General features: G+C 41.8%; 1 protein-coding gene across 11 annotated transcripts in view; it reads right to left on the bottom strand.

The window, feature by feature from the left end:
* Positions 1-23,910, bottom strand: part of KMT2C (lysine methyltransferase 2C) — an 803,286-nt gene that overhangs the window by 171,730 nt on the left and 607,646 nt on the right. For all 11 annotated transcript variants that reach the window (XM_033931655.1, XM_033931654.1, XM_033931660.1 and 8 more), the window contains one exon: positions 8,265-8,456. In XM_033931655.1, coding sequence (XP_033787546.1) covers positions 8,265-8,456 — 192 coding nt within the window. The remainder of the gene's footprint in view (positions 1-8,264; positions 8,457-23,910) is intronic.

The raw sequence follows: 23,910 nt of genomic DNA, 5'->3' as shown, positions 1-23,910 counted from the left end.
CACTAAGTCCCGTAATATACGATAATATTTCGGAACCAAGCTGTCCGGCCCCGGTGCCTTAGCCAAAGTAAGGGAACCGATCATTAGGGACATCTCGTCTGCTGTTAGAGGTTCATTCAAAGCCTTCACCTGGGCCTCAGTCAACTGGGGCAGCCCCAGGTCTGGAAAGAAAGTGGTCATAGCTTCCTTATCCAGAGGTCGGCGCCCAGACAAAGACTGATAGTATTGGAGAAATTGTGAAGCTATATTACACTCCCCCTCATGACAGACACTCCGGGAGTCCTTAATGGAGGAAATAATCTAGCGTTTTTGTGCGGGCGGATCAGGTTAGCCAGCAACTTCCCTGTTTTGTTACCCCATCGCTAAAGTTGATACCTCTGATAGTATAGGGAGCGTTCCGTACGTTTGGCAAGAATCTCTTCAAGCTGACTCCAAACCTTCTGCAGCTCTACACGATGCGCATCCGACAATGTATTAATATGGGACTTCCAAAGGTCATGAAGCCTCCTAGACAGGTGCAAAAGCTCCCCCTCTCTTTTCTTCCGTTGGCCAGTGATGTAGGCGATGATATGCCCTTGAAGTACCGCCTTAGAGGCATACCAAAAAGTGACTGGTCCCATGTCAGGTGTGGCATTCCTGAGGTGGTAATCTACCCAACACGCTATCAGGAAAGTACGGAATTCAGGGTCCTGATACAAATGAGGAGGTAGTTTCCAGGAGGAGGTCCGACCCGTGGGGGCTGTGCTCAACCAGAGTCCCACTGGTGCATATTCAAAGATTGTGCTCTCGTAAATCTTGGAGTGAGTGGCCAAGGAGAAGAGACGCTTATCCAGGAGAATGTCATCCAGCTGAGCATACACCTTGTGAGCATGGGATAAAAAGGTGAAGTCAGTATCGTAAGGGTGCAAAATGTGCCAGACATCGACCAAATCCATGTGCTGAGCTAAAAAGCTCACCCCTCTATTATCATTATCTCTGGTGTGCGCCCAGGGTGGCTTAAAATCCACCCCTGGGTTTGCCGTGATATTAAGATTCCCACCCAAGACCAAATGATAGTCAGGCAGAATTTAAAAGTTGTGATTATGATTTTTTTGGGGGTGGGTGATCACTGGAGTCTGTACTATGTGTTTGCAGTGCTTATCTGGTCACTTTAGGTTGGTTTTTGTGACTTAGACCATGTTTTAAATGTCTAAGTCACACCGTTCAAGTTTCGTCTATGCTGTGTTGTAAAATGTTTGGTTATACAGCCCATGTCCCATCCAATTCCTGCCCTTGACACTCCTCCTGAAACGCCCCGTTTAGCTCTGGTCGTTCAGCGGCACTGTGAAGGCCTAGGTCATTTATAATAAATACGTCGGCACTTGGGATATATTTTGATAATGTTCATCCAGTCCAAGTGCCGACTTAAGCTGTTTTTTTTAACGTTTTTCACTTTCGATTATGAGCCCCATATTGTCTAAATTTCTCTGCAAGGTTTCTTTTTCCTGCTGTAGAAACATGTAGCAATATAGCTTCTTGTCCTTCCACATATTTCCCCATCCTCCTATGTACTTAAAGCCTTCTTGATGACACCAGGCTTTGAACCATCTATTAAAGTCCTCTGTGTTTTTTTTACTCTTTGCTCTCCCTTTCCATATGCAGGCAGTATTTCAGAAAAAGCTACAGTCTTTACAAAAGGTTTCAAGCCCTCACCAAGCTCCCGAAAAGCTTTCTGTGCTGCAAGTGTGGAGTTGTTGGCCAGGTCATTTGTTCCCAGATGGATAACAACATCAGTGTTAAAATCCTTAGTTTCTTCCTTAATTATAATCAGCATTTGCCTGGAACTCCTGGTAGCTGAGGATCCTGGAAGACATTTCACTATTTTGGTTTCCTCGTCTTGTGTTCCAAGGTTAATGCCTCTGATGATGGAATCCCCCAACAGCAATAGTTTTCTGTGTTTGGCTTTTTTTATTTGTGCTTAAAGTGCGCTTGTTCTCTCGAGTTACCTTCATTGGTTCCAGTCCCACCTCCCTTCTGTTTGTTTGAGTATCGCAGTACACTAGTGGAGCGAAGGAATTCTGTAGAGGTAATATTTGTGAAGGTGGATGTTTCTGTGTTACATGTCGCAGTCTTCCTGAGCCTACTGTGACCCATTTATTCCTGGGCTGTTTTATTCTTTAAGGCAGAGGTGGTAAGTTGGTATGATTTTGTGGAGTGATGGAAATTGCTTTAATTGTATTCAATTCCTGTTTAAGTTTTCAGAGCTCCTCCTTAATACTAGCAAGTTGAAGACAGATGGGGCAAGCCTTAAGCCTCCAAATAATGTGTCTTGGAATTAAAGCACCACAGTGATTGCATAGAATAAAGGTCATCTTGATTAGTTGTGAAGTGACTTGATTTGAGTAATCCTGATTATTTGGTTCTCTATATATGAGCATCCTAGAGTGGGTGGGGTGAGGGGGAAAGTGGGTGGGACTTATTCCTATAAAGAGGAAAATAAGATTTAACAGAGGACAGAGAAGGGTTCATTTTTTGTTTCTTTTTTAAGTAAGAAACAGGGAGGAGGAGAAGAGAAATTAAGCAGATATAATGCTGGAAAATCAGTGATAAGAGCAGAATATGAAATTCTGAGTAACTTAGCTTTTAGAAGTTCTCAGGGCAGTCTTGTTCACAGCACTGTCCCAAAGATAATGCAGTTAACCTTAGTAGCAAATCAGAGCCCCTCCCTTCTACACCTAATCAGCAGACACAATGGCTGAAAACTAGTAGGTCAGAAATACTGGCTCTATACCAGATCAGTGGCTACCCTAAAGCACAGGATTTTAAACAGAAATGCAGGCTCTATACCAGATCAGTGGCTACCCTAAAGCACAGGATTTTAAACAGAAATACAGGCTCTATACCAGATCAGTGGCTAGCCTAAAGCACAGGATTTTAAACAGAAATGCAGGCTCTATACCAGATCAGTGGCTACCCTAAAGCACAGGATTTTAAACAGAAATGCAGGCTCTATATCAGATCAGTGGCTACCCTAAAGCACAGGATTTTAAACAGAAATGCAGGCTCTATATCAGATCAGTGGCTACCCTAAAGCACAGGATTTTAAACAGAAATGCAGGCTCTATATCAGATCAGTGGCTACCGTAAAGCACAGGATTTTAAACAGAAATGCAGGCTCTATATCAGATCAGTGGCTACCGTAAAGCACAGGATTTTAAACAGAAATGCAGGCTCTATACCAGATCAGTGGCTACCTTAAAACACAGGATTTATAACAGGATTTTCCCTACTTTAGTCACCCTGTGCTACAGGCACCAGGATTTAATTAGAGTTAATATAAGTCTTACCCTTGTTCCTATGAAGAGGAAGAGGAAATAAGATTTAACAGAGGACAGAGAAGGGTTTATTTATTTATTTTAAGTAAGAAACAGGGAGGAGGAGAAGAGAAATTAAGCAGATATAATGCTGAGAAACAGTGAAAGAGCAGAATATGAAATTCTGAGTAACAGATTTTACAAGTTCTCAGGGCAGTCTTGTTCTTTGCTCTGAACTTTGAGAGGTTTGGGGAGAAAAGCTCAATTGTAGGTTCCCTTCTATAGACTTTAGAATAAATCTTAAGAGAACACACTTTACTTAGCTAGTCTCCATAGGACACTAGCCTTTTATAGTTCTACAGTTTTGTAAGCTTGAACCTGCTGCTAGAGATAGTTTCTGGCAGGCAGGCAGGCAGAGTAGGTCTGGCTTAGTCTCCATTAAAAAATAAAAGCATATTTTAGAACTAGTTAATAATAGAGTATACAATCCTTTCTAATAGTTTTAAAAGTGAAGTGTTTTACCAGAGGTAGAACCTAAATTAAAACAGTTAGAAGATTTAAAGTTAGGAGCAGAGCTCAAACTCTCTGTTTAAAACAAACAGAAGTGCTGATTGTGGAAAATGTTTATGCAGAAAGGCTCAATGTGGCATATCTCTTTCATTGGAAACTCTAAGCAATAACATTAGTGTATCATAAAAACATTAGTATCATCACCCTAAGAGAATTGTGGAAAGTGAAGGGACATTCCCTTCTCAACTGATAGAAATCTGGATGCCAGAAAACAGGATATAATGGTTAAAGAGAAAAATACCAGAAAGGCATTGATTATAGAGGTTCTGATCCCAAACAATTAATTAGTGAATCAAATGAAGAGGGAGAAGATCCTAAAGTACCAAGAAATGCAGTCCAAAATTATGAAAATATGACAAAAAGATACAGAAATATTTCCCATTGTTTTAAGTGCCACAGGTTTGATCAAAAAGAACTTCTAAGCACACCTGGATAAGTTGCCTATACAAGTTACATCTTATGAACTTCAGAAAGTTCTCCTCTTTGGCACAATACAAGTAATACCGAAAGTATTAAATTTGAGAGACTGAGAACATATTCCACATGTCCTGGTTCAGTAGTTAGGTAAATTCCTGTCATGGTATGGGCAAATTAACCCACTTGGAGAAATTGCCCCAACTTCAGAAAATTGGTGTAATACTGCTTATTCCTGGGAGGAAAATTTCAACTTCAGACAAAGGTATTTTGGAAGGTATGCGCTTGGAATCTTTTGTGAAGAATGATGCTTTGGCTCCTTAGATGGCTCAAATTCTCTTCAGCTCTATGCTCCAGCAATCAGTCTTTGTCTCTGTTTGAGTAAAGAGAGTATTTGAGCCAAAGAAACTCTATTGTCCTCACTTCAAGTCTTCAGTATTAGTGACAACGAGCTGGTGTTTTATCCACTAGCAAGGAAGACACGCTGTTTTGCTTTCTTGTATCTAACTATTGTGAATTGCATTTTCATGATTGCAAATTCTACAAGGGTCATTATAGCCTTGTTCCAGACTTTTGTACCAAACCTTCTGAGGATCCATGAATCAGTAAGTCTTATCTTGGGCAATTGGATATTTCAAGCCGAGAAGATGAGAGTAATTCTACAGATGATTTTCTACACTAATACACAGAAATAACTTATTTACACACATAGATCTTCTTTTGATCTTTATGAGCCTGAAGCAGCGTTGTCTCAGTTTTGTAGTGGTTGTAAAGATGATTCATATGATCCTTACATTACATTACATTACATTAGGGACTTCTATTCCGCCTATACCTTGCAGTTCAAGGCGGATTACAAAAGAGCTAACTGGACATTTCCAGTGAAGTTACAACAGTTTTTTTTTTTTTGGGGGGGGGGGGTTTGGTTATAAGGGAGGAGAGGTACCTGGATTAATTCTGGAAGAACTTGCAAATTGGATATTAAATTGACTGTACGTTACTGTGTGATATAATAAATAGATTACAGTTAGAGCACAAATAAGATTACGGTTACATTTCAGGGATCTGAATACTTGGTTGGTGTTTTGGGGAGGAAGAGATTATTTAAGTGGAGGTTTTGGGGGAGAATTTATCTAGGAGGAGGGGGAAGGGTTGGGTTAAGATATCTGGATAAATTTTTTGAAAAGTAGGGTTTTGATTTCTTTTCGAAAAGTTTTGAAGTCGCCTGTTGCTGTCAACAGGTTGGAGATGGAGTGGTTAAGTTTTGCTGCTTGCGTCGCCAGAAGGTTATCAAACATCTTTTTTCGCTGAGTGCCTTTGAGTGGAGGGAAGGCAAAAGGGTTCAGAGTTCTTCTTTGTCTTGAGGTGAGGATCTGGTTTAGGTGGTTGTTTAGATAGGGTGGGGGGCGGAGCCGTTTAATGCTTTGAATAATAGACAGTAGAATTTGAATTGAATTCGTGCTTGCATAGCCAGTGAGAGTCTAGGAAGGCAGTTGTAATATGATCATATTTTCTCAGGGAGTAGATCAGTCTGAGGGCAGTGTTTTGTATAGTCTGAAGTTGTTTTATCATGTTGGCAGGACAAGGTAGATAGAGGGAATTGCAATAGTCCAGTAGACCTAAGACTAGGGATTGGACAATTAGCCTGAATTGTGCTGGGTCGAAGAATTTTCTTATTTTACGTAGATTTCTCATAATTAAAAAAAGCTTTCTGGAATGTGAACATGTTATTTGTATTTGCACTGGTTGTGGTGTGTGCCCAGGCAGATCAGACACTTTAAATATATGTCAAAGTTTTGTATCTCTTTGCCACACTGCTGGTAGTGTCTGAACATTAACTGATGGCATGAGTGGAAATTAAAAAAAAATGATATTCTCTTAAAAAAGAGAGAAGTTTGATGAAGAAAAATATTGTCACTAAAAGATAACATGATTAGAGGGTAAAAAATTATTGGAGAAGCTTTGTTTACCACCTGTTTGGCTGAGCAGAATAAAAACAAAACTGAGAAAATGAAGAGGGCTGCACATGCCAAGAACTTTATATTAGGTTCTGAAACCTGGGAGAGCTGTTCCATTATGGTAACATGATGACATCATTCACTTGTGTGCCTGACTCAAATCTGCTTGTTAATGAAAAACAGTAATTTTGAGATTAAGGACAATCATATGACCCATATATGCAACGAGGGCTGTTCAAAAAGTATCAACCCTTAATTTTTCTTGCGTAAACAAATAAAGCTAGGGAGGCGTGTTTGGTGCATGCTTAAATTTTTTTCCCACCTAAAGAAGCTGTCAGTCGCCGGCAGACTGCCGATGAGTGAGGAAGTGTAAGTGAGCGCTGTCCGGTTTTCATTTTTGACAAAATGACAGAAAGAGGAACAACGCTACTGCATTAAATTTTGTGTAAAGTTTGGCGATTCCCAAGTGGAAACGATCCGCAAGATTCAACAAGCCTTCAGGGACGAAGCAATGGGCACCACACAGATAAAGGAGTGGTACAACCGCTTCAGAGATGGATGCATATCAGTGGAGAGTAAAGCACGTTCTGGTAGGCCCTCAACATCCAGAAATGAGATCGTCATTGACCAAGTGAGGACCCTGGTGCAGGATCGTCGAATCACGAAGGGGTACTACCAAGAGGTTCTGTGTCGTCTTCATAATGCTATGAGATGCAAACGGCAGCGGGCAGTTGGCAGCTCCATCACGATAACGCACCTGCCCATTCTTCATATTTGATAAGGTGTTTCCTGGTCAAATACAACACCTGTGATTCCTCAGGCTCCCTACTCTCCCAACATGGCTCCATGTGACTTCTGGCTTTTCCCCAAGCTGAAAATGCCCCTGAAAGGGACCAGATGTCAGTCAAGAGAAAACATCATGCAGAATGCGACGGACCAGTTGTGAGCAATCTCAAAAGAGGCATTCCAGCGCTGCTTCCGAAAGTGGGAGAACCACTGGAAGAAGTGTGTGGCAGCCCAAGGGGACTACTTTGTAGGAGATTAGTATAAGATTGTTGTATCTGAATATGAGTATTTTTTATGAATAAAGGTTTGATACTTTTTGAACAGCCCTTGTACAGCAAGCTGCTCGTATTCAGAGAAATGATCTGGACAAAAAAAAAAAAAAGGAAGAAAACTTGTACTGTTAATAACCAAATTGCTAAAAATCAATAAAGGAGATGTATTTTATCCCATAAAATTACAGTAAGAGATATAGTAAGCAATCTGTTTAAAAAAAGAAATCTTAGAAGAGATACCTTTTGTTGGATAACAATTGTGAAGCTAATTTTAGAATGGCTGTGCGGCATTCTTACCTGTAGATTCAGATGGACACATACCAATTGATATTCAAAACAGTTTAGAAGGATAGGACAGACTCCTACCCATTTAAATTACTTGTGCCTGCCTAGCTGCTTATATTCAGTGGCACTTTACTGAACAGTACCACCGAATATCGACATTCATTGGCCATATCGCATGTGGGCAAGTCAGGGGGCAGAGTGAGCAGTTATGGGGTGCCTGCAATATTCACTGTAGTACCTACATAGCTAACCAGGCATGCAGTAGCATATAAAAGGCAGCTATAACTTTGCCTAATTAGTTATGTGGGTCCCAGCATTGACTATCAGCCAGTACCCGCACAGCTGTCAGTTATGGTCAAACAGTATCATTACATTATAGTATTGAAGATAAGGCCACTTGTAATGGTTTTTGTTTTTATTTGTAGATATTTTTTGATTTATGTCAATTTGATTTTATTTATATACTTTGCTTAAGGTGATTCATCTCTGGATTAGGAAGGCATGAGCTATACAATCCATATAAGATTCCTTCTTCAGATAAAGAACTACAGTAATATCTTATGTTGATACAATAAAGGGCATCACAACTTACTAAAGTTCCGTTGTACAAATACAAATCTTCATTATTCAAGGATTCTTAAACTGCACAGTATTCCTTTCAAATTTCCATCCAAAAACACTCATACCTGTCTGAATTTCCACTCCTGTTCATGTTCTGATTCCCTCTGCTTTAAGGGATCTTTAAAGAGATCAGTGTCGATGCGAGAACCAGTATCAATGATATCTTGCTGCTGTTGCTGCTGCTGCCTTTTCATGGAATCATTTGACATCTGTACTTTATTGATGCGTAAAGCAGCTCGGTTATCGCGAGCTTTTTGCTTGGAAAAGAAAGAAAAATTCAAGAGTAAGGTTTCCCCTCTAACAAATATGCACATGTAAATGTAAAGAATGAAGAAATCAAACAACATACTCAATACTATATAATACAAGTAGAAAAGTGTCTGCTTGAAGTGGTACACCGGTACATTTCTCCTTAGTTAGCCTGTCTCATCCCATCTCAAAGTCTGAGGGAGACTATGAGCAATAAAGGGGATTGCAGTGTAAGCAAAGGCTGCTCTGTTGCTCTCTCACTTAAATTGCTGTATGGTTGGAAATGGGAAGTAGAAGTGACTTCCACCGCTTCTCATGCTGCACAATAAGAGCTATGGTAACAACTAGAGAATGACACGGTGACAAAATTCATCACCGTTCCCGTCCCCGCGGATAACCGCGGGAAACCATCTTCATGTCATTCTTTAAGGAAAGAGGGAAGAGACTATGAATGGCCACAACACGCAAGCTTTGTTTTGAATAATGCTGGTGTAGAAGGACTGAGGTTGAAATAAAACACTAGAAAATGACATGGGTTTATTTCCCGCGGTTATCCGCGGGGACGGGGACGATGATGAATTTTGTCACCGTGTCATTCTCTAGTAACAACTAAAAAGCTCCCTTAAAGAATGATAGGGACAATCAGAGCTACTACGGCAACATTATAGTCAATGGAGATAGAATGAGGAAAGACCTAATGAAGCTTAAAGAATGGTGCAGAATTTAGCAACTAAGATTTAATGCTAAATTCAATTTAGCACATTTATATCCCGCCCTAACCAGCAGTTCTGAGTGGATTAAAAAACACATATTCTATACAACTACCAAACTACAAAGGTAAAAGATGAAATCAAATACATAGGAATCAATTAAAATCAATCACATATTTGTTGAAAAACCAAGTTTTCAAACTACAGTGGAAAGGCATAACTCCTGACATCCCTGATGGAGACTGGAAGAAGAATTCAGGGTCAAGTATTTGGGTTACAAAAACCTGAGGAAGCAGTACAATTTAGGGGGTAAACAACTGTGCATTAAAAGGAGTGGAACTTGAGTATGATCCATGTGATGATCTTAAAGATGGTCAAAGAAGTAGAAAATAATACCAATAATTCTTTAAACTCTTGTGAAACACACTAAAATCTTTGAGACTTGGCTAAAACACAAGTGTTTTAGCCAAGTCTCAAAGAAGTAGAAAGACAATGGCAAAACTAGAATTCCTGGGTGCACAGGGGAGAACAGTTACACATTACATTACTTGTATTCTGAATTTAAATCAAAATGTTCTATGTGGATTAAAAATAAAGAAGCTAAGCATACCTAGGAAATAATATAATACAATGCAATCACAGTTTTGTCAGTAAATGTTTTTGAAACATATATGTTTTTAATATCCTTCCTATATAACAAATAGTTGGTTAATTGTTTAATTTCTAACAATAAAGAATTCCACAACTTTGCAGCTTAATATGAAAGAACAAAATAATTTTTTTAGATCATATACCCTTTGGGTTTGGAAAATTTAAGTCCAATTTCTTCTGTTTTACTCAAATGACTGATTTTTGAGGTAGAAACAGTAGATTTGGGATACTGTAAATATAATGAAGCTCTTTCATGAAGAATTAAAAAAAAATTATACAAAGTCTTAATGAAATTTAGGTTTTGACAGGCAGCTAATGAATTGTATAAAGGGAGGAGAAACTATCAAATTGATGGACTGCAAATATTAATCAAGTTATGTTTGTATGGTCCGTAATTTCTGAAGTAAATATATATTATATTGCAGTAATCAAGATGAGAACAGTAATGATTGCACTAACAATCTAAAAAAATTCTGGTTGCAAATAATCTCTTATTCTTTCTACTTTCCACAGTGTTGAAAATGTATGCTTGGTTAAAACTTATATTTGCAGTTTCTCCAGTTACTAGTTTTTGATCAGTTTCTAAATATGTTTGTCTTTCTATTTATTTTTGGGAAAGAGATTCAGTTTAATATTCAATTAATTCAAACATTTCTGAATTAATGGAACCACTTCTTCAAAAGAGAAGTGAACTGGAATCAGGACAGAGAAGATATCAACATAAATATAAATTTTAAAGCTTGCATTCTCCATTAAAATCCCCAGTGAAAACATTAACAGATAAAACAAAATTGGAGATAATGGAGAGGCCTGAAAAATGCCACAAAGCATTCTTCATATTTCAGACAATCTACCAAACATCTTCATTCTTTAACCATGAGCCTGAGATGGCATCTTTGAGGAAGGATGCTTCCACATTAGTTCCTTGCTTTAGAACTATGCGTGGTAAAGGAAAGGTAAAGGAAGTCTAACACAGCTACAGCAGTGCCTTCACTTACCCCTCTCTCTCCCATTTCCCTCAAAAATGGATACTTTGGTGGTGAGAGTTCCAGTAACCTGGAATGGTTTGCTGGGGGCTTCTGGGGGCGAGTTTTCAACTCCAACCCCCCTTAAACTCAGCGCATTGATGACCCCAAGGAGCATAGCCCACTAATAAAACCTGTGATCGCGAGGGAAGCCACGTCTATTGACAGCCAGATGAGGAATAGTGATCTAATTTCCCCTCCAACTGCTACGGGCAGTGGTAGATGTTCTGTCATTCAGAGAATCCCCAATGCTGCGGTTCTTGGTCAGACCTTGCTGTAAAGTCCTGCTACAGCAGTTAAGGAATTTAATCTGGTAAGGCCTGCCGTACTTACTCTAGATTTATGGACACTGATTGTGTCCCTAGGCAAGAAATTGTCGTAGCAACTAATACAAAGTGCTACGCAAGTTACCTAGTAACATAGTAGATGATGGCAGATAAAGACCTGTATGGTCCATCCAGTCTGCCCAACAATATAAACTCATAAGGTATGATGTGATACCAAATATGCATATTTGATCTTGATTTGTTTTTGCCATTTTCAGGGCACAGACTGTAGAAGTTTGCCCAGAACTGGCCTATCTGTTCAGCCACAATCAGGACATAGACTGAAGAAGTCTATCCACCCTAGTTTTGCTTCTCAATTACTGGTGTTGCCATCTAAGCTTGTTTGGTTCCATGCCTTCCATATAGGATTCATTTGTGTTTATCCCTTGCATTTTTGAACTGAAAACTACCGTTGAAGATCATGAAACATGTTCGGTTGGTATTAGTAATAGGTGTCATCGTTGACAATACGCTGAAGCCTTCTGCCCAATGGGTGGCGGCGGCCAAGAAGGCAAACAGGAGGGTAGGAATTATTAGAAAAGAGATAGTAAACAAGACTAAGAATGTTATAATGCCTCTGCATCGCTCAATGGTGTGACCTCACCTTGAGTATTACATTCAGTTCTCGTCTCCTCATCTCAAAAAAGATATAATGGCATTAGAAAAGGTTTAGAAGAGCATTAGAAGAGCAACCAAGATGATAAAGGGGATGAAACTCCTCTTGTATGAGGAAAGACTAAAAAGGTTAGGGCTCTTCAGCTTGGAAAAGAGATGGCTAAGGGGAGATACAATTGAAGTCTACAAAATCCTGAGTGGTGTAGAACATGTACAAGTGGATCAATTTCTTACTGCATCAATATTTACAAACCAGTGCTCATCACAGGTGGGATCCCTGAAGAGCCATAACCAGAACCCATTCACCAAAAACAGTACCCCAACGCACCTGAACGTCAACCCGGTAGTGATAACAAAACATAACATAAAAATGTATTTATATACCGCAGCACCTTAGGAGTTATGTGGTTTACAAAAGAAAATTGAAACAGTGACAATAAAACCAAATAACCTACTTATTACAAAAATTTCTTAAATAAGTAGGTTTTCAATACAGTCGACTCTGCTTACGTGCAAGGCCTCCGAACCGGACCGCCATGTGCTGTATATCCGTCCTCATCAGACTCTTGGTTGTCTGCAGTGGCCTTTATGACTGTACAGATATCGGAATTAGTGTTGTCAGATGATGTGGGCACATTATTGTCAACGGCGACATACAACTCAAACTCTTGTGGCGAAAGTCCAACTGGGAGTTCAATGGACGAAGTGTCAGCTTCAGTTGTTTCATCAGCTGCATAAATGAAGTTCGCCCATCGATAGAAATTTGAAATCGTTGATGATGAGACTTGACTGCAGGCCTCCCATACCATGTGAAGAGAGTCGAGCACCATCATTTTTCTCGCAAGCTCAGCTGATAAGAGATAAAGCTAACAGATTTACAAACTCTTTATCACAAGAAGCTGACTGAAAAGATAGGAGTTGTTGAAAATAGTTCTTGTATAAACGACCCTTTACCGATGAAAAAGCAAACAAATTACAATTACATCTTGGGAGTTGTGAATTAATGAATAAAAAATGATCCACAAGATAATCAGGTGCTAAACCATAGAAGACTTTATAGCATATACAACCAAACTTAAATATGACTCTGGCCTCGACTGGTAACCAATGTAGTCTTTGGTAATAAGGTGCGACATAATCTGATTTTTTCAGATTGAAAATTAATCGACTCACATGTTTTGTATGATACGGAGTCTACGCAGATTTTTCTGATAACCCACTAAGTAAACTATATTACAGTAATCCAAAATGCTTAGAATTAATGACTGTACAAAGGAATGTAGAGACGACCAAACTGCCTTACAAATATCTACCGGAGGCACCAAAGAACTCTCTGCCCAGGAGGCTGCCTGACCATGTGTAGAATGAGCCTTGAGAACGTCAAGAACAGACTCTTCTGAAGATATGCAGTAGCAGTAGAAGTTTTAGAAGCACCTTCCCCCTTAGACCTGCTCACTATTAATACAAAAGGATAATCCATCTGCCTAAACGCTTGAGTCCTCTTCATGTATGCATCGAGAACCCTGTGGACATCCAACTTGTGCAACTGCTTCTTCTCAAGGATCCCTTCTCAACTACCCAAGACTGGGAGGGAAACCATTTGATTCACAGGGAAAGGAGAAAGGACCTTTGAGAGAAAGGAAGAAACAGGGAGCAGAACCACATGCTCCCTAGAAAATTCCAAGAAGGAAGCTTGACAAGAAAAGGCTTGCAACTCCAACACACATCTTGATGACATAATGGTGACAAGAAACACAGTTTTCAAAGTAAGGTCATTCATCATGCACAAACTCAAGGGCTCAAATGGAGGACAAACCAGCACTGAAAGGACCAAATTAGATCCCAGGTAGAAAACAGAAGGGCGTATCAGAGGCCAAAGCAACTTCAACACTCTTAAGAAATGTAAGACAACAGAAAAGATGATAACTGCCACCTTTGCACGAAACCTCTAAAGGACGTCAAGGCCGCAACCTGAACCCCTAAGGAGGACCAGGCAAGGCCTCTTTCTAGATCATCCTGTAAAAAATCTAGGATGAGAGATAAGGACATGTGAAGAGGAACCACTTCATAAGTAGAACATCAATCCTCAAAGAGACGCCAAATGCACATGTAAGCACAAGAAGTCGAAAACCATTGAGCCCACCTTATCTGAATATATGTTTCTATTTAGGCACTCCATTTCAAGAGCCAAGCTGTAAAACAAAAGGGATCTGGATAGAACATGGGAATGGGACCCTGAGTCAGAAGGGTGTCTAACAGAAGCAGAAGAAGGGGCTCTGCAACTAGGAGATGAACCAAATCCCCATCCCATGGGCATCTCAGCCAATCTGGAGCTACCAGAATCACGCAGCCTGCATGGCATGCAATGCAAAGAACTCTGCCCACCAGAGGCCATGAAGGAAAGACATAAAGAAGAGTGACCATTGGTCAAACCTGCACAACAGCATCCAGCCCACTGCCCAAAAATCCCTGCATTGAATGAAGAAATGCTTCGCTTTGGTGTTGAAGTGCCTGGCCATGAGGTTCATTATTAGCCGACCCCACATCCGAACTATCACATCGAAAGCCTCTACCCCCAGACACCATTCATTGGGATCTAGCATGATGACTGAGAAAATTCACCTGGACATTCTCTACTCCTGCGATATGGGACGCCAAGTTGTCAAGAAAGTGCATCTCTGCCCAATCCATGAGGAGTGCTGTCTCTTGCACCAACTGAATCTTGGTTCCTCCCTGTCGACTGATGTAAGCTACTGCTATGGCATTATCTGAGAGAACCCGGACTGCTTTGCCTGCCAGCAGGGACAAAAAAGATTGAAACGCTAACTGAATGGCTCTGGTCTTCAGAAAGTTGATCAGCCAAGAGACCTCCTCTGGAGACCAACTGCCCTGAGTTGAATGCCCAATACAATGAGCACCCCAGCTAAGAAGACTAGCATCCATGAGAAGAACCATTCATATTGTGGCATCCATTGAGAAGAACCTCCCTGGACCACATTGTGGGACTGCAGCCACGGCAAGCCAACCTGTGAAGCGGAATCATTGTGTTCAAATTGTGAGACTGTAGAGGCCACCTCTGAAGGAGCACATACTGAAGGGGATGCATTAGAGCTCGTGCCCACCGAACTACATCCAGTGAAACTGCCATTAATCCCAAAACCTGAAGAAATTCTTGTGCTTGGGGGCAATGAGAGCACATAAGACTGCGAATCTTCGACTGCAACTTCCGCACCTGTGCCTTGAGTAGGAATACCCTCCCCAGACCGGTATCGAAGAGAACTCTGAGATATTCCAAGTGTTAGAACGGTGCCAACTAGCTCTTTGCTAGGTTGACTACCCAGCCCAAAGACTGAAGAAAATCCACAACCTGAGCTGTGACTCTTGTACTCTTCTAGAATGATTTCGACTGAATCAACCAGTTGTCCAGATAAGGATGAACCAAAATGCCCTCTTTGCACAAGAGCGCAGCCATCACCATCATAATATTTGAAAAGGTATGCGAAGCAGTGGCCAGGCCAAACAGAAGTGCACAGAACTGATAATACCTTTCCAAAATCACAAAGAGAAGGAACAGATGATGAGATTCCAGAATTGGAATGTGACGATACACCTCCGTCATATCGAGGGAAGTCTGGAATTCTCCCAGTTTAACCTCTAGGACCACGGACTTTAGGGTCTCCATACAGAAGGAAAGACCCCGAAGTGTCCGGTTCACCCCCTTGAGATCCAAAAAGGGACAAAAGACCTCTTTTTTTGGGAACAAAAAAGTAAATCGAGTACCCCCCGGTGTAGATCTCGTGGAAAGGCATGGGAATCACTGCCTTGAGATACAACCTCTGAAAACTCTAGTGAAATGCCTGTTTCTTCCAAGTGAACTGACAAGGAGAGGTGATAAAATGATTTGGTAAAGGCCAGTCGAACTCAAGAGCTTAAGACTTAGTTGAAGTTCACAACAAATCATACATGGTGTTCAAAATATTAAAAAATCTCAACTCAATCTTCGTCCCTTCCTGATTCACAAGCAACCAATAATCTGACTCCCTATCCAAATGACCACTAATGCCTGCTTGAACCTCCAAGGCTGCCACTTTCAAAACTTTACTTAAGAAGCAACTCCATCTGCCGGTCCTGGGGGTCCCTCAGTGCTGAATCCCCCTCCACTGGCACAGTGAGTTGCTTATCAATGGCATAAACCACCACATCTACCACTGGAGGATGCAAGGCGTCCCTATCGGCATCAGAAATAGGATACAAATGGAACATTGTGCGTGCACAATATCTTTGATATCTTGATGCATGGGGAAAGAATGCAAGACCAACCAAATCCCTCTGAAAAGGGGGTTAACCACACAAGGGGCCTCCTTAGAATCTTCCTCAAACCACAGAAGACAACTGAAGAATGAGCTCCTGCAGCTCTTCTCAGTGAAAAATACGCACTACTGAATTGTCCTCACCCACAGGCAGCTCCTCCACCTAGCCGCTCGCATCATCTGCACCCTTCAAGAGTCCTGTAGGTGGAGGAGGTGGACAAGGAACTGCAGGACCAGAGGGAATAGTCACCCCTGAGGAACCTGCAACCACCAGAGCCTGCAAAGAGATGCCAGTCGAGTGACTGCAATAAGCTTTAAACATAGCCAGCACAAAATCAGGGGAGAACCCCATGGCCGGAAGGGAGTCCACCAAGGAAGAGGCCTGAAAGACCTGTTCTTGTCTCTCCAATCTAGGCAGAAGCTCAGCAGAGGACTTAGACAAGATGGTAGAGTTTCCCGCCAAAGAAGAAAGAACTGCCAAAAAAGGTTCCTCCGAGGTGGCAGCCAAAGAGGAAGCTTGTGAACATAAAACTGCCGTACAGGAATCTCCAAAGCCATGGTACGATGGAAGGGGAATTCCTGTCCTTTGACAGAAAGGGAACCCTAAGCATCCCCACTGCCAGGTGTCATGTTTGACAGGAACGTCCCCATCCCCGAGTTCTTTTACCAATGAAGCACAACTGAGGTTTTTCTCCATTTTGTTTTCCTTTTTCTTTTGTGTAGTTTTGGGGGTTTGGTTCCTTGAGCTGTGGGCTTTTGAGAGGGGTTCTGATGTGTATATGGAGCATGTGTTGAAATTATTGGCGATTTCAACTACCTTAACATTGACTAGATAAATGTTATATCAGGGAATGCTAGGGAGGTAAAATTCCTAGATGTCATAAATGAATGCTTCTTGGAGCAACTGGTCTGGGAACTGACAAGAGGGGGAGCTATTTTAGATTTGGACCTTAGTGGAATGCAGGAAGTATGGGAAGTATCTGTGTTGGATCTGTTGGGAAATAGTGATCATAACATGATCAAATTTGAACTGATAAAGCATAGTTACTTACCGTAACAGGTGTTATCTAGGGACAGCAGGCAGATATTCTCACACATGGGTGATGTCACTGACGGAGCCCTGGTACAGACACTTGAAAAGTGAATCACAACTCTAAGCTTAGAAAGTTCGCAATTAGCCCACACAGCGCATGCGCAAGTGTCTTCCCGCCCGACATAGGCGTGCGGTCCCTCAGTTAAGATAACCCAGCTAAGAAGCCATCCAGGGGAGATGGATGGGTTGTGAGACTATCTGCCTTCTGTCCCTGGATAACACCTGTTACGGTAAGTAACTGTGCTTTATCCCAGGACAAGCAGGCAGCATATTCTCACACATGGGTGACCTCCAAGCTAACTAGAAAAGGATGGCGGAAGAGTTGGCCTTTAAGAAAACAAATTTTGCAAAACTAACTGGCTGAAGTGCCCATCCTGTCTGGAAAAAAATTTCCAGACAGTCATGTGAAGTGAAGGTATGAACTGAGGACCAGATTTCCTCAATAGGAGTAGATCTGAGGAAAGCTATAGAAGCTGCCATAGCATGGACTTTGAGCAGTGACACGACTCTCCAGAGGCAGTCCGGTCTGCGTATAGCAGAATGAGATATAGACAGCCAACCAGTTGGATACTGTCTGTTTGGTTACAGGATGACCCAACTTGTTAGGATCAAATGAGATAAAAAGTTGGGGAGATGCTCTATGAGGCTTTGTCTGATCGATGTAGTAGGCCAAAGCATGTTTACAATCCAAAGTGTGCAGCGCCATTTTTCCTGGATGAGAATGAGGCTTAGGGAAAAAAACTGGAAGAACAATGGTATGATTGAGATGAAAGTCTGTAACTACTTTCAATAGAAACTTAAGATGCATGCGTAGAACCACTTTATCATGGTGAAAAACTGTGAAAGGTAGATCTGCGACCAACGCTTGTAGCTCACTCACCCTCCTGACAGAAGTGAGCGAGATGAGAAAAACTACTTTTCAGGCGAGACATTTGAGATGAGCTGTTGCCATTGGTTCAAATGGTGGTTTTATCAACCTGGAAAGAACTACATTAAGGTCCCAGATGACAGGTAAAGGCTTGAGAAGTGGTTTAACATTGAAAAGCCATTTCATGAATCTGGAGACCAATGGATGAGTAATGAGAGGCTTTCCTTTGACTGGTATGTGAAAAGCTGTAATAGCGCTGAGATGGACTCTGATAGATATAAATTTAAGACCAGAATCAGAGAGATGAAGGAGATAATCCAGCCCCAATTCCAAAGACAAGGAAGCTAGATCATGATGATGATGACGGAGACACCAGGAAGAAAACCGAGTCCACTTTTGTTGACAACACTGTTGAGTGGCCGGTTTCCTGGAAGCATCAATAATAGTGCGGACAGGTTGAGAGAGATGTAATGATGTCAGCCCAAGAGATAACAAGCTTTCAGGTGTAACGACTGCAGGTTGGGATAAAGAAGACCTCCTGGATTCTGTGTAAGCAGAGTAGGAAATATTGGAAGAAGTATGGTCTCCCTGGTGCTAAGTTGAAATAGAAGAGAGAACCAATGTTGTCTGGGCCACCGAAGAGCTATGAGTATCATGGTGGCTGACTTCTGCTTGAGTTTGAAAAGTTTTCAGGATGAGAGGAGTGGGAGGGAACGCATCTGCTTCCAGGCCGTGAGGAGAGTAAAGCCTGGAGCAGAAGCGGGGCAGTTTGTGTTTGTGGGGAGATGTAAAAAGTACATCTGAGGAGTGCCTAATTGTGCAAAGATGGACTGAAGAGTTGTCGAGCTGAGTGTCCATTTGTGAGGCTGGAGAATTCTGCTGAGGTTGTCTGCCAAAGAATTCTGTTTGCCCTGTATGTAGACTGCTCTCAGAAAAAGACTGTGGGGTGGTCACTCAAAGCCAAATCTTTTGAGCCTCTTGACAAAGGGGAAGAGAACCCGTGCCTCCTTGCTTGTTGATGTAGTACATCGCTACTTGATTGTCTGTGCGGAGGAGAACTTGGTTGGTCAGGAGATGTTGGAAAGCTTTTAGTGCGTAATACATTGCCCTGAGCTCTAGTAAATCGATGTGAAATTTGAGTTCTTTGGAACTCTGCGTTTGAAGACCGCTCATGTGCGCTCCCCAGGCATAGGTAGAAGCATCTGTCGTGAGTACCTGGTGATGCGGAGGAAGATGGAAAAGAAGACCTCTGGATAGATTGGAAGAGGCCATCCACCAATGGAGCGATTGCAGAAGAGATGAGGTTACAGAGATATGCTGTGAGAGCAGATCGGTCGCCTGACACCACTGAGAAGCGAGGGCCCACTGAGGAGTGCGAAGAAACAATCTGGCTAGTGGGGTGACATGAACCGTGGAGACCATGTGGCCTAAGAGAACCATCATGTGTCTCGCAGAGAGTATTTGTAGCTGAAACATCTGTTGACAGAGATGAAGCAAGGCAGCTAGGCGATTTGGAGGAAGAAACGCCGTTATGAGAGTAGTATCTAGAATAGCCCCGATGAACTGAAGATATTGAGTTGGTTGGTTTGACTTTGGGAAATTGATTACAAAGCCCAAGGTTTGAAAGAAAGAAATTGTGTGAGTCGTCGCCAGGGTCACCTCCTGAGACGATGAAGCCTTGATCAACCAGTCATCCAGATAAGGAAACACCTGAAGACCCTGGGATCAGAGGGCTGCTGCCACTACAATTATGCACTTCATGAAGGCTCTGGGAGAACATGCCAGGCCGAATGGAAGAACTTTGTACTGGTAGTGATGACGACTGATTTGAAAGTGAAGGTATCTTCTGGAAGCTGGATGAATTGGTATATGCGTGCAGGTTTCCTTGAAGTCCAGAGAGCATTGCCATTTGTTCTGAGCTAATAGGGGATAAAGGATGGGTGAGAGAGAGAGCATTCGAAACTTCTCTTTGACAAGATATTTGTTGAGAGCTCCGAGATCCAGGATGGGTCGCAGTCTTCCTGTCTTTTTGGGAACCAAGAAGTATTGGGAGTAAAATCCTTGGTTGTGTTAAGAGGGAGGAACTTCCTCAATGGCACTGGGGAGAAGGAGGGTTTGAACCTCCTGAAGTAGAAGAGAGGACTGCGTCAGATTTAAAGCAAACTCTTTTGGAGGATGGTCTGTTGGAAGGGTGTGAAAATGAAGAATATACCCTTGATGAATGATGTTGAGGACCAAAAGATCCAATGTAATAAGCTCCCAGCGATTGATGTAAATCTGAAGACATCCCCCTATGGGCTGAGGTAGAGAAAGGAGCAGAGGAATGCTGACTATACTCTGAAGGAGCTTGTCAAAAAGGCTATGCAGGTTTTTGAGGAGCAGCTGGTTGTTTAGGTTGTCGCTGTCTACGAGGCTGGGGAGGTGCCTGAGGAGTAGGTTTGGCAGTATATCTGTGTTGGTAAGAAGAAGCAGGCTGAAAAGGCCGAGCAGGTGAAGGTTTCATGAGCTGACAGCTTTTGGGTGGCAGTCTCAGTGGAGGCTCCAAAGAGCTCATCACCAAGTCATGGAGCATTGGCCAGATGGTCTTAGTGGTTAACGTCAAGGTCTGAAACATTTAACCATGCCAAACGTCTCATCACCACCAACATAGCTGCTGCTTGAGATGAGTTTTAAAGTATCATAAACTGATCTCACCATGTACTTTTGAAGTTGCAGAGAGGTAGAGACCAGATATTGAAATTTGCTGGCTTTACGTGAAGGTACATATTGCTGAAATGATGAAATTTGTTTAAGAAGATACTTCATGTAACAGGAAAAGAAAAAGGTATAATTGGATGCTATGTTTGCCAACAATGAGTTTTGGTACAGACGTCTGCCAAATTTGTCCATTGTCCTACCCTCTCTACCAGAAGGCACGGACGCATACACACTTGCCCCAGAGGATTTCTTTAAAGTGGATTCAACCACCAGAGGCTCAAGGCCAGGCTAGGGTATCACCTTATAAAGAGATTCTAAACGTTTAGGAGCCACTGGCACAGAAGGTTTTTAAATTTGACTTTTTTATTTTTCTTATTTAACTTGTTTACTAGTTTTATAAAAACAGCATAGAAAAAGTACAACACATTAACAGATCAAATAATCTTTTGGATGGGGGTTTGGATCTCTTAGGTCTCCATGAAGGATTAACATGGAGGTCCTTGTGTAGTCTGCTTCTGTTGTGGAGTTTGGTATGTACTTATGTAAAACTTCAATAAAAACTATTACACAACAGATCAAATATTCAGCAAACAGCACTTACATACTTGCTTAAATCATTAATCAGTTAACCCAACCCTCCCTCCCTGGATTTGTGTGAAAAGTAGTCCAAATAATTTGAATCTGGTAGGTATCCAAATAAGCATAAACTAAATTTTAAGGTTTTTATAGAACGTTTTCCTCAGAATGGCATGGAGTAGAAGCTTTAACAGTTTCTTTGGAGGAAGATCATAATCAAGTGTTTTCAAATACTCTTTGCTGTATTTGGAATCAGCCTGTAAAGAAACATCAAGATCATGTGCCATCTGTCTCAAAAATTTTGAAAAAGAAAGTTTTTCTGAAGGAGAAGAGGCTCTGGTAGGTGAACGTCGAGGTGACCCAGAAGAAGAAGAGTCCTCATCGGTAGTAGATGGCATTTCAGGCTCAGTATCCCCCAATAAATCTGAATCTCTGAAAAAAGAATGATGGGATCAGTGTTGACAGCTTGGAGTCGAGGTCTCCAAATGTTTAGATTTACGAGAAACCTTACCTAACCGTGCCGGATTAGCCTCTCAGGATGTAGCCGAGGAGGATTGGTGCCGAAGTGGAATGCTCGAGTCCCGCGTCGAGGATGTCCACACCGGTGGAGTAGCAGTGAGAGAAGTGGTTGGTGCAGTTAGTAACTCAGACCGCACCGGATCCTGGATAGTCGGTGCAGTGCTTGCCAAGCAGGTTGTCAATTTTTTGCTTAAGGGAGAGTGCCGGTACCGTTTACTTCTTTTTGGCCGGTACGGATGGCTGATCAACATGGTCCGGGGATGATGAGGCCAAAGAGGAGGTACTCACTGATATCTGAGCCGTGCGTTTGCTGGACTTACGCGAGGTCAGCAGGACTTGACTCACTGCAGCTTGGACCTGTGTCCCGGAAGGGGTAGTGAAAGGCTTCTTAGATGGCTTACCTAGAGACATGGTGAATTGCGACACCGGAGTCAAAGTTGGTGGATCCACCCTTGGTGTTGTCTTGTTCAGTGCAGTCTTGGTCTACGTGGACGGTGCCGGAGATGAACTGGGCTCCGCTTCCATTGTGGTGACGAAGAGCTGCTTCTGTTGAAGCAACAAATTCTTGAGAGTGCGCTTCTGAAGGGAAGAGCAGTGGGAGCAGGAGTTGGGATGGTGCTTGGGTCCAAGCACAGCGACCGCACTTTTTGAAACCTGTCAGCGGGCGGGACATGGACGGGAAGAAAACCGTTGAGAAATCAAACTTGATGGCGAAAAGAGTCCATAAGGCCCCGCTGGGCCAAAGCCCGCAATGGCAAAGGAAAAAAGGATTTAAAAAAAAAAAAAATTAAATTTATTTGGATAAAAAAAGGGAAAAATGAAAGAACTGTGACAAGAAAGTCACAATCCGCGAGAGCGGGAAGGCAAGCGAGAGAAAAAAAAAAATTCAACAATGTTGAAAAATGCATCTTTCTAGCTCTGCAGAAACTAGAAAACTGAGGGGCAGCACGCCTACGTCGGGCAGGAAGGCACTCACGATTGCGCGGTGCGGGCTAATTGAACTTTCTAAGCTTAAAAGTTGCGATTCTCTTTTCAAGTGCCCGTACCGGGGCTCCGTCGGTGATGTCACCTATGTGTGAGAATATGCTGCCTGCTTGTCCTGGAATAACTGGAGTTATGTCGCTAAAGAAATCTACTGCAGTGGCATTAAATTTTCGCAAGGGAGACTAAGATAACATTATAATAATGGATAAAAGAAGCTAAAAGGGTCTTTGGCAAAAATAAGAAGTGTAAACCAGACATGGATGTTGTTTAAAAATACCATGGTGAAAGCCCAGACCAGATTATTCCACGAATTAAAAAAGGTGGAAAGAAGAGAAAATGAGAGCTAGCATGGTTAAAAGGTGAAATGAAAGAGGCTATTACAGCCAAGAAAGCATTCTTCAAAGAATGGAAAAAAGGATCCCAAAGAGACATGAGCACTGGCAAGTTAGATGCAAGCATTGATAATGAAAGATAAACAAGAATATGAAGAACAACTTGCCAAAGAGGCAAAAACTCATAGCAACAATTTTTTTAGGAACATCAGAAGCAGAAAACCTGTGAAGTAATCCGTGGGACCATTGGAAGATCAAGGAGTAAAAGTTATGCTCATAGAGGATAAGGCTACAGCAGAGAGACTGAATGAATTCTTTACTTCAATCTTTACAGAAGATGTAAGAGATCTACCTGAACTGGAAATGGTTTTCAAGGGTGATGAGGCAGAGGAATTGAAAGAAATCTCGGTGAATCTGGAAGACGTACTAAGCTAAATTGCCAAGTTAAAGAGTGATAAATCACCTTGACCAGATGGTATACATCCCAGGGTACTGAAAGAACTCAAACATGAAATTGCTGATCTGCTGTTAGTGATCTGTAACTTGTTGTTAAAATTGTCTGTAGTACCTGATTTTTAAAAAGGGTTCCAGGGTGAGTTTCGGAAAATTATAAACTGGTAAGCCTGAGCTTGGTGCCAGGCAAAATAGTGGAAACAAAAATAAAATTGTGGAACATGTAGACAAATATGATTTAATGCTTGACTTCTTTGAAGGTGTGAATAAACATGCAGATAAAGGCAAGTCAATTGATGTAAT

This window comes from Geotrypetes seraphini, chromosome 2 (assembly GCF_902459505.1).
Source record: "Geotrypetes seraphini chromosome 2, aGeoSer1.1, whole genome shotgun sequence".
In the NCBI taxonomy this organism is placed as follows: domain Eukaryota; kingdom Metazoa; phylum Chordata; class Amphibia; order Gymnophiona; family Dermophiidae; genus Geotrypetes; species Geotrypetes seraphini.
This window is presented reverse-complemented; position numbering and strand designations above follow the sequence as displayed.